Source organism: Spea bombifrons, chromosome 5 (assembly GCF_027358695.1).
Source record: "Spea bombifrons isolate aSpeBom1 chromosome 5, aSpeBom1.2.pri, whole genome shotgun sequence".
NCBI lineage: Eukaryota > Metazoa > Chordata > Amphibia > Anura > Pelobatidae > Spea > Spea bombifrons.
The window spans coordinates 6,946,535-6,957,874 of record NC_071091.1 but is presented as its reverse complement, the minus strand read 5'-3'; the positions used below and the strand labels follow the sequence as shown (position 1 = coordinate 6,957,874).

The window sequence follows — 11,340 nt, the reverse complement described above, 5'->3', positions numbered from 1 at the left end:
TTCAATCTCTTCATTCAGAAGTGGACAGCTATTAGTTACAAAAATGACTGAAGAGGGGCAATCAATCTTTTCGGAGACTAAGCACCTTAAAGATGTCTTTAGGAAGTCAATAATCCTTTACCTTTAGATGACTTTATCAGATTTTGTTCAAAAGCCCAGATAATAGCTTTTGCATTAAACGGTTTTAACAATCGCCTGTAGAGCCCACGACACAAAGCAGGTTTTTTCCATGAGGATACAATTTTCAAGGTCATGATTCACAGTTGCCTTCCAGCATGACAAAAGGAGTATTACCTACCGCCAAACAAGCTGTCAACATAAACTTTGTCACAATCTAGATAAAGAGACTGGCAGATGCTGATAATAGGTCTAATTTTCCTCTGTCCCTTGGGAAGGGAATGGCTTTCAAATCGGCCTTAAAACCCCTGGCATGTGAATCAACATCATCGATGGAGATGTGCAAAGAAAGGCTTACTTGAAATTCATCTATAGGGTCATTGATTTCCAGCTCCAACACCTCTTCGGCTGTCTCATCATCAACATATTCAGCGTTTTCCTCTGGCAAGTCAGCATCATTTTCTTCATACGACTCAACCAAATCTTCAGTGAAGCCTTCGGGTTCCTCGATTTCCTCATAATAAGCTTCAGATTCTCCCTCTTCGTACTCTGGTTCCTCCAGCACAGACTCATTCATGCTTTTCGAAAGGTCAAATGATGACATGCCACCAGCCGTAGCATTGAGGCTAATCGCAACACCTTGCGCACTGCAATAAAAGTTCAGAATTATACAATTTTAGGGCATTTAAGCCTCTATGATATTGCTTAGAGTGGCAATGACATGGGTGACTATGTGGGAAGATCTCCTTCAATAGACCGCAAAGGACACCTGGCCCAGGAGAGCATCTTTTTCTGTTCCTTAATTAAGTTGCTGGGTGTCTAAGAGTCTATTAAATACAACCATTAAAGACAATCTTTAATGTTCACACCAGACCACAATTCTACAGGAAGACATACGAGTATCATATCAGCATGTCCAGGTAAGGAGTTACAGTGATATGACACAAACCTGAAATTTTGCTGGTCTTGGTCTTCTTCGTCACTTTGAAGGAGATCATCATTAAGTTCTTCATCGGACAAATCAGGTGAAGCCTGGTGCCAACACATAATGGAGGAGATTAGCCGCAAATTTAAACATCAAAGAATAAGAACCATAAAACTTATATTTTAAGAGCTAACCTTTTTTCCAGGTAAGTAGTCTTCTTGCAGCAGATCATCCTCTAGTTCACTAAGAGCAAAAATAAAAACATAATTTATCCAAAAGGCAGAAGAGTTGTTATATAATTTCCCAGCATGCGGGGCCTAATGGGATTAGAATGACAGCAGCCATTAAGAGGAGACCACCAACATCAGCGTGAAGGAATGTTATCATAAATAACATTACATATATATTTTTGATTATTTGTGAATTGCCGAGGTGGATGAGAAGGGGACCCAGTTTGTTCATTCTGTATGGTAGCTTTAGCCTTTTGCCATTTCACAAGCCACCTCCTTGGCCATGTCCTAAATCTTAACTAAATCCTGTGGTGGATTTGAACATAAATACAAAGTAGAAACAGAGACAAGATGAAAATAAGAACACAGACACTTTAATGCTACCAGCGCGGATAGACTGGAAACTGAACTTTACCGATTAAATTATTCAACTATGCATTTAACAAAAGTAAACTTAAGTGGGAATATGACTTAAGAGCCACTCACCACCAAAAAAAAGACAAAATGAATTCCAATTTAAGGTATTAATGGGGTGTTGAGTCATGTGACCACATCATTGCACATTATAACGCACCAGAAAAATACACATTTATGAGCTGACAAGCCCATGCGTGTCAATACCAGGGACATTATAGATGTGAGATTTTATTACACTCCAGGAGATGTGCGTAGTATTTTCAGTACATTTAAAGCAGGGGTAGGAAACCTTCGGCACTCCTGATGTTGTGGACTACATCTCCCATAATGCTCTTACAGTCATAATGCTGGCAAAACATCAAGGGAAATGTAGTTCATAACATCTGGAGTGCCGAAAGTTACCTACCCCACCTAGATCAATTCATATGAGCCACAGTCATGGAAAAGAAAAACAATGTTGCGCAAAAAGAATTGTGCTTGCCTAATTAAAAGGTACACTCCAGACATGCGTATAAAGCAGAGGGACATCATATGTTACTGGTTTGGCACCCAAATGCATAGAGAGATTAACTGGATCAGCTCTCCAGGTACTCCCTCATTGGCGAGGCAGTAGACTGTCCCTTAACACCAATAGTTTTAATGGTCATTTTTCTGATTGACACATAAAGAGCAAATATTTCACAAACTACACGACCCAGAGTGAAAAACCACACTATCTATAGGAAAACCTAATACATTCTGATTGTATCCCTTAGCCTGGGATTTTGCATGAGTGGCTTTCGTGAACATCTGGATGATTTGCATTTTATCCAATTGGCAATTTAGTAAATGGACTTGATTGAATCGCGTGGTATTTTGTAAATTAATTATAATTTCTATTATAGTAACAGTTTGGGCATTCTGCATCAGGACCGTATACTTTACAAGCCTATAAAGGGGCTAATCACTTACGTGAACAGTATACTGTTGCGTGGTGCAGACAACAGTACTTGCAGGTATCTAAACTAGGAATACAAATACATCTACGCAGCTGTCATTGTGTCCGCAAATTGGTTTATTGACAAGCGACTCCTAGACTAGAGGGATTTACAGTGTCATTTAGGATTTAATATACACAATAGCGTCTAATCCGGCAGAAGGAACAGGAGTTCATACATGGGATACGTCTGCTCGGAACTGTCGGAGAGGTTAAGACAGCCGAAGATAATACTGGAATATTAGTGGGTTCTGCTCATCAGTCAGTCAATTCCTGATGGCACTGAAACATGTAGCATTCACAAATAGTAATAATATGAATGCGAGTCCACTTATAGTCACCCTCTATCAAGGCAGAGAAATACCTGACCCGATTTGACTCATTTCAATCACAGCGATTGATTAAAGGGAAAAATCGAGTGCCTCATCTTTACCAATGGACAATGCCTTCACAAGTACTTTAACATGCATTATTTGCACTTATTTCCAGCCATTTAAACACAGTATTCCCAAAGTAGTATGGCAGAAAGATTCCGAGGTTTTGTATAAAGTACAATTTGAATAAAGTTTTTACCAGATTTTCACTTTATACATAACCTCTAGAGGGTTCAGTTGCTTCTTTACCTGTCCCTTTTTTTTAGCATAGGGAAATCACTGAACAGGACAGACTCTTTATGCTAAAACAAATGCATTCTTTCAATCTACTCTGCTAAATAAACTTAGTGACAGGCGAAGTCCTGAAGACGCTGAATTTCTATATAAAGCCTAGCAAAATATACAAAGTCAAAACAATTCAGTGAATACATTTCCCAGGTCATGTTACGCATTTGAGGATTCTTCTAGGGAAAGTAAAAATCCTGCATCTCTTTAGTTGACATGCAGACTTCGACGTCTTCATTAGGATCTGCATTTACAGAATACAAAACACCATCACACGCACACGGATAACGTAAATCAATGTATGGTGTTTGAACAGAGAGAAATCTAACTACCTGTCCCAGTCATCATCGGCTGTTCTTCTTCTCCGAGACCTTTCCGCACCAGGCTTATCAAACTGATCAAAGTCATCATCTAAAAAGACAAGCGCCGTGTTTTAAAAAAAGAGAAACACATAACCAGAATCAAACATATCACTCAAAAGATCTTGCAGGGATAGAAACGCCTTAAATGTTCCCAGCGTGTCAGAGACAGCTAAATGTCTTCAGCGCATTTTTTTTTCCTGCCAGCAAGCTGATTATTTTTGTACTTAAAGCGCAGAGGACACCCCTGGTATAAAAGATATTGCTATGCCTATGAATGCATTCACTATATATCATGTCTTGCTGCCTGGTCAGTAAAGCACAAAAGGGTCAATTTCTACGTGAAACAGCGCCATTAATTCACCTAAGCAAGCTTAGCGGGCATCACCAGCTCATCACAGCAAGTAGAACTCAATTAAGTTTCACACCATTAAAAATGCAATCGGGCAGCGGAAATTATTCCTATTAAAGGACTGTCTGATCTTAAAATTGAACGACCACTAGAATTATACTCAACAAAGACACAATACAGTTAAATTATGTATGTTGAAGTATTTTATATAGACATTGCCCCAAAACAGGATGACAATTGGGTACCGTGCCAAATATATATTCATAAATGAAAGGCCGCTAAATAAAACGGCACATGGGACAGATTTCAGTTCGATAGTTGGTCTGTGAATTGCTGCCGAGAGGAGAACAGAGAACGTCCTCCGTGTGGACTTAAAGGTACATTTAGCCGTGTTTCTCCCAACAAAGTGAATATGGCTGCAGCGCCTAAGAGCAAGCAACGCGATGGAAACAAAATAGGGTTAAATTAAGTAAGGTCTTATTTATCAGATTTATACCTGCTAAAGGGGAAGACTAATGTTATATATATATATATATATATTTCTCCTTTAGTGTACAATACAGCGCTATATATATATATATATATATATATATATATATATATATATATATACACAGTAAACTAGGGTATCATTCATAAACATCTGGTTTTATTTTATTTAATTTTGTCCCAAAAAACTCCCTTTTATCTGCAGACTGAGGCTGTCATTGTCAGTCATGCCATATTTCGAGTGATTCCCAGACAATGCAACAATCTTTATTTTCAAACAAAATATTTACATAAAAAAGTGCTGGACGTTACTGTGATATTTGTTTAGAATCTAATTCACACAATTTTAGTTATTCTTTCTAGAGGTTTTTTTTTTCCTCCTGTCACGTTTTCTTTTAAATAAGTAATTTCTATGATAAGGAAATCTTTTGAAACTATGTATATTTCAAAACACTTAACACAAGTAAATGGGGGTGGCTATTTTTTATTCTGCAATAATGATAATGCTAAATAAAATTGAAATATATTAATTACATAATAGATTCAAGTGTTTGCCCTAATTTTGGAAAAACTCATAAAACAAATAAAATTAACATTAATAACTTAAACATGCCCAAAGTAGGGTAATACCTCATTATTCACAGGAGCCGAAATATTAACATTTATTTAAATCCATATATTAAATAAGTTCAGTTGGTGGGCAGATACAAGGCAAATTACATCTTAATATTATATATATATATATATATATATATATATATATATATATATATATATATATATATATATACACACACACACACACACACACACATATATATACACATATATATATACACATATATATATATATACACACATACATATACATATATATATATACACATACACACACATACACACACACACACACAGATATATACATACACACTGCAACCCTGGGGTGAGGGTAAAAAAAACCAAAAAACATACTACTTTCACAAAATTTCTCCAAAGGAAAATAAAAGTCATTGCAACAGCTTCTGCTATCACACAACTACGGCACAAAATAATTGTACGGATTGACACATGATAACAACGACACCATCAATCAATTGCTCAAGAGACTGGTGACAGGGGAATTGAGATTTTGTCTTGATTAATCCTAATTTTAGAGTAACCATTTCAAACAATTTCCGCAGAGACAGCCTGCAAGAAGAGTTAAAATCCTGCCAGCAGCTGATAAAGTAGAGTCTTGTAAAGTCCTCAGAGGACTCAACAATAACAATTCGATTGAGTTGTTCGAGATGCCCCAGAAAGGTTGACTATTGAAAGTAGGTCAATAAGACACGGGATAAACATCTGGCTGGGCTGCAAGGAGACCGTATTGACACATTTCCTTTAGAAACACGCAGTTAATTAGACATAATTCTAAGGTTCTCATATGAATCCAGAAAACAGCCTCCTATATGGGACAACAGCCCCATGAGACTGGAGCGAATTAGATCAACATGACACAGTCTGACCAGGCTGGAGAGCGACTACGCCATCGGTTTATGTCGGTTTTGTACAATGATATCAGTGCTTCAATGATAACCTGTGGTCACTGATCTCCAATGACAGATCTTTACGGCAGGAGAACCAGTGTGTGTGATATAAATCCTTCCAGAATGTCAGCTTGCGAGGAAGGCCCTCTGTACCCAATGTATCAGCTTGTTTTAGTCTGTCAGTTCTAGCGGGAGCCGCAAGGGCCTAGTGGGGTCACATACTGCTTGCTACGTGACCCTCCTGTGTGCACCCGCAGGAAGGCACAGTGTGCCGGATTCTCTACACCATAACATAGGCAGCGGCATGGCAGGTGAGAGGGGAAGTAGTGTATGTGTGTAAATGTACGGTATAGTGCTGGAGTGTTTGTACGTGTGTAAATGTACGGCATAGTGCTGGAGTGTGTATGCGTGTAAATGTACGGTATTAGTGCTGGAGTGTATGTGTGTAAATGTACAGTACAGTGCTGGGGTGTGTGTGTGTAAATGTACGGTATAGTGCTGGAGTGTGTATGCGTGTGTAAATGTACGGTATAGTCCTGGAGTGTGTATGTGTGTGTAAATGTACGGTATAGTGCTGGAGTGTGTATGTGTAAATGTACGGTATAGTGCTGGAGTGTGTATGTGTAAATGTACGGTATTAGTGCTGGAGTGTGTATGTGTAAATGTACGGTATTAGTGCTGGAGTGTATGTGTGTAAATGTACAGTACAGTGCTGGTGTGTGTGTGTGTGTGTGTAAATGTACAGCATAGTGCTGGAGTGTGTATGCGTGTGTAGATGTACGGTATTAGTGCTGGAGTGTGTATGTGTAAATGTACGGTATTAGTGCTGGAGTGTGTATGTGTGTGTAAATGTACGGTATTAGTGCTGGAGTGTGTATGTGTAAATGTACGGTATTAGTGCTGGAGTGTGTATGTGTAAATGTATGGTATTAGTACTGGAGTGTGTATGTAAATGTACGGTATTAGAGCTGGAGTGTGTATGTGTGTGTAAATGTACGGTATAGTGCTGGAGTGTGTGTGTGTGTATGTGTGTAAATGTACAGTATAGTGCTGGAGTGTGTATGTGTGTGTAAATGTACGGTATTAGTGCTGGAGTGTGTATGTGTATGCGTGTGTAAATGTACGGTATAGTGCTGGAGTGTGTATGTGTATGTGTGTGTGTAAATGTACGGTATTAGTGCTGGAGGGTGTATGCGTGTGTAAATGTACGGTATAGTGCTGGAGTGTGTAATTAGCAAAATGAATTCTGGCCAAAGGGGTCATTTTGGATTAATCTCCATAAAAGCAAAATCAAGTATGATCCTTTATCAAGTGCCAACATATTCCGCAGTGCTGTACGATTTAAAGATGGGGTGGTTAAATACACATTTACACATTACAGCTGCAACAGGAGTCGCGGACCCTGCCCGGAAGCTGCACTTTCATGCAAAGTTTCTGGCAGGAGTGGTGGGCTCCTTAGGACCCCGCACCCGAGTTTATAATTTAAAAGAAATATTTGACATCGAAATCTAGCAGTAAAACTGTTCCATATCTGTGACATATCCAGCCCTGTATGAACACAGGTGTGCCGGAATAAATAACAGAAGGCTTACCAGCCCCAAGAAAGACAGGAAGAGTTCGGTCTAAATTAAGGTGATTTTGGTCCCAACATGTAAACAGAGCTGACATACGGTCAGCTCTGTGTTATAAGGTGCATTAACTACTTCTGCATGTAAGTAAAACATGACATTTATGATAATATATGACAGGATGGGGGGTAGGATTTTAATTAAGTGATTGGGGTCCCTCTATAAGAGCAAGGCAGAGCTACCCCCCCATATACACAAACTAAAGGGTATGAGATGAGGCCTAACACCCCCAACATACATTACCCACAAACCTCACTGTGAGGGGATATTAACAGAGAAGTAAAGGCGGGAGGATAACCAATACCGGCTACATATATGACATATGTGGAAATACATGTTAGTTGACCCCCCCCCCCCCCCGAATACACTATACTCAGTGAGCGGGCCCTGTATAATGTATAGTAAACATTGACGTGAGAGTCATAGATTTAAGATATTTTCATGGCTGACACGCAATAGAACACAAGAAAGACGCAAAGGCTGAGGGGGCGGACTGAGGCCTGCTCCCCGCCGCAGCGCAGTCACAGCAAACGCATCATCTAATACCTCCTAACATAGCGGCCATACTGCTCCGGGCTCTTAGCTCTCACACGGCATGGACTCGCGTCTCTTACGACGATATCCTGATGCCAGGCAGATTCCGGGCCTCCCTCCCGCGACCTCCGTCTGTAAGCGGCACAAAAACCACGATCACGCAGGCAATGTTTGGGGGGAGGGAGGACAAGTGAAAACAAATCACAACATGGCGGCCGCCAGCTACTCCTGCGCTACGGCGTCCCGAAGAATTATGGGTAGTGAGACAAAAAGTAGGCGGAGCTAGGTGCTTTCCTGGTGAGGTACGCTCGCTGGCGGGGGCGCGTGCGCGGATGCCGGGAGCGCGCGCCGTGTGCCAAGCGAGATATCAAGTGAGTAGATATGGCGGGATGGGATAAGGGCGCTGAGTGTGCACTCGCACTGGTCTGAGTTATGTGTCACCCTTAACTCGTTACAGGGGAGGAACACGACCTGAGTGCAATGAGTGTAATAAAGCAACTTGTAAGTGGGAAGGGGCTTCTAAAGCTGGAGAATACTTACAATAATTCTAAAATGATATTTAACAGGCCTAAAAATATTGTCAGGTTTATTTCTGGTAAAAACCTGATTCACTAATTTGGGAATTAAAAAGAAAATTTAGCCCAAAATAAACTTAACATAGAATGATGAATGTAAGAAAGAAATAAACATTTTTTGTGGTAATGCCTTTGTTTGGACTTGATACTTAGATAAAGGGAGGTTTTGGAAAAGTTGCCCTAAAAACGTAACGTTAGGCCAAAGAAAACACCTATTACTTCGTATGTTCATATACCTGGACTAAAAAGTAATATCGTAAGACTCGACGTAACCTGAGCTATTTGGGGAGATACTTTACAAGCTTAGTTTGTGGTGTTTATAGGGTTAACTTAAAATTATTGTTATAGGGGGGTTAAGCTTACAATAGATGGGCTTTGGCAATTACTGGGTTAATTATATAAAGTGTTTTAGTAGCAATGTTACTGAGGTTGCTAAATGTCTGTTTAGTTAAAGTTGCACCCCCGCACTGTTTTCATGTTAAATTTCTATTCCGGTCTATTTTAAGGTGCAGGTATTCTTTAGTTAATACAGTTATTCTGTCTCATTTAACCCCACCCCCAGCTACTATTACTAAAAGTAGGAAGCATACTTTGGAATGCTTCTTGCACATGCTCAGTAGAACCCCTTTCCTGTGTGAGGGAAATCAGTGGGAGCTTCATCAGCCAATCACATGCTTTGTCAGCTTCTCAGGTGTCTTCTATGGGAGCACTACTGAGCATGTGCAAGGAGCCTACATACTAATGCTTCCTTGTTTAGGTGGAGGCAGCAGAGCAAGGGGGAATTAGAGAGAAGTGTAATTTTTTTTAAACTTCAATAACTAAATAATGCATGTTCCAACCTGCATGCAGTAAAATAAGGTGTTTGTAGGGGTGCTGCGTAAAATCGTACGGACTTTAGGCTTGACTTCGAAGGGCCTTCCCTAGAATAGGATGAAAGTTTTAAAAGGTCACTGCAGTGATTGAGCTGGGTAATATGCAGGGTTAGCTCAGCCTGTCATGCAGATAGTTTGCCAGGGAGGTCCCTTTACAGAATATTGTTTGTTGTCCTCTAGCAGCGAGGTCCCCACCATAGAGGAATACTATGCATGGCTGCTTCATGAAGATGTTAGGAATGGGTAGGTAGAGGTTGGCACATCCTAGGTAATGCAATACGGATCAGGCATCAAAGTCAGATAGTCTAAGTACAAGCTGGAAGTGTGGATTTAGGAGTGGAGGAGAGTGCCAAGGGTTGTAAAATGGCAATGAACAGGTGTGGGTCACCTTTAAGACTGTGCAGCCAAAAATGTCTCTGTGTTTCTGGAAGGAGGCCACAGATAACCTGAGCGCTACATAAGATGCAATGGATCATGTGTTGCAGCCACGTCACCTTGAACGCTCAGCTGCTCCGTTAGTACAGGTTGCTTCGGCATTGGACTTGGAGCATGAAGTTAACGCTTCCTTCTTAAAGAAGCTGTTGGAGTTTATTCACTAAAGAGCGAGTGGCCAGGAGAGCTGTTCTTTCAACTCCCTTCACTAATCATACAAATCAAATTAGTTGTGGTGGGTGGAAAAAAAGTGTGATGCCTGCTACTCACTAACCATTAAAGTGGCCTGAGTTGAATATGAAAAACTAAAAAATTTAAACCCTTTTAAGGTTCGCCTACAGAACAAGTTAATGTGGCCGCTCAAATGCTGTGCATATACCAAGGGTTTCCTTTAGTATGTAAATACCATTAGAGAGTATAGGTATATACATCCATGACATATAGGATTTGAGATTGTGGCATCTGCTTTTCTGCTTATAATGAATCACGTTTTATTTTATTATTACTTTATGGATGTATATAGCACCATCTTATACCGCAGCGCTGTAGAATGGGTACAAGGAGATAACAAGTTGCGAAAGGTAAAGAGGGCTCTGCTCAAAAGGCGCTTACAATTGTCTTTACAAGTAACATAGTAACATAGTAACATAGTTCATAAGGTTGAAAAAAGACCAAAGTCCATCAAGTTCAACCTATATACATATTGTGTCCCTACCGTGTTGATCCAGAGGAAGGCAAAAAACCCTTATGAAGCAGATGCCAATTGCCCCATACCAGGGGGAAAATTCCTTCCCGACTCCAAATATGGCAATCAGAATAAATCCCTGGATCAACGTTCTGTCCCTATTAATCTACTATCCATAACTTGTGATATTCTTGCTTTCAAGAAACACGTCCAGGCTCCTTTTAAACTCTTTTATTGAGTTTACCATTACCACTTCCTCTGGCAGAGAGTTCCATAGTCTCACCGCTCTTACTGTAAAGAACCCCCGTCTGTGCTGGTGTAGAAACCTTCTTTCCTCCAGCCGTAGAGGATGTCCCCTTGTTATAGATACAGTCCTGGGTATAAATAGGTCCTGGGAGTGATCTCTGTACTGCCCCCTTATATATTTATACATAGTTATTAAGTCCCCCCTAAGCCGTCTTTTCTCCAAACTAAATAACCCTAATTCTGATAATCTTTCTGGGTACTGCAGTCCTTCCATTCCCCTTATTACTCTGTGAACTATGAAAATATTTAAAACATGCG

The 11,340-nt window shown here is 40.1% G+C and overlaps 2 protein-coding genes across 3 annotated transcripts in view; one reads left to right on the top strand and one right to left on the bottom strand.

Moving 5' to 3' along the window:
* RBM33 (RNA binding motif protein 33) overlaps nt 1-8,449 on the bottom strand; it is a 39,404-nt gene extending 30,955 nt beyond the window's left edge. For both annotated transcript variants that reach the window (XM_053466381.1, XM_053466382.1), the window contains exons 1-5: nt 8,225-8,449; nt 3,657-3,735; nt 1,237-1,285; nt 1,067-1,149; nt 476-764 (exon numbers count right to left, since the gene is read on the bottom strand). In XM_053466381.1, the coding sequence (XP_053322356.1) occupies nt 476-764; nt 1,067-1,149; nt 1,237-1,285; nt 3,657-3,735; nt 8,225-8,243 (519 nt within the window). In that variant the 5' untranslated portion in view covers nt 8,244-8,449. The remainder of the gene's footprint in view (nt 1-475; nt 765-1,066; nt 1,150-1,236; nt 1,286-3,656; nt 3,736-8,224) is intronic.
* Nucleotides 8,450-8,587: 138 nt separating this feature from the next.
* CNPY1 (canopy FGF signaling regulator 1) overlaps nt 8,588-11,340 on the top strand; it is a 46,288-nt gene continuing 43,535 nt past the window's right edge. The window contains exon 1 of the mRNA XM_053466667.1: nt 8,588-8,713. The gene's annotated coding sequence lies outside the window, so the exon portion shown is untranslated. The remainder of the gene's footprint in view (nt 8,714-11,340) is intronic.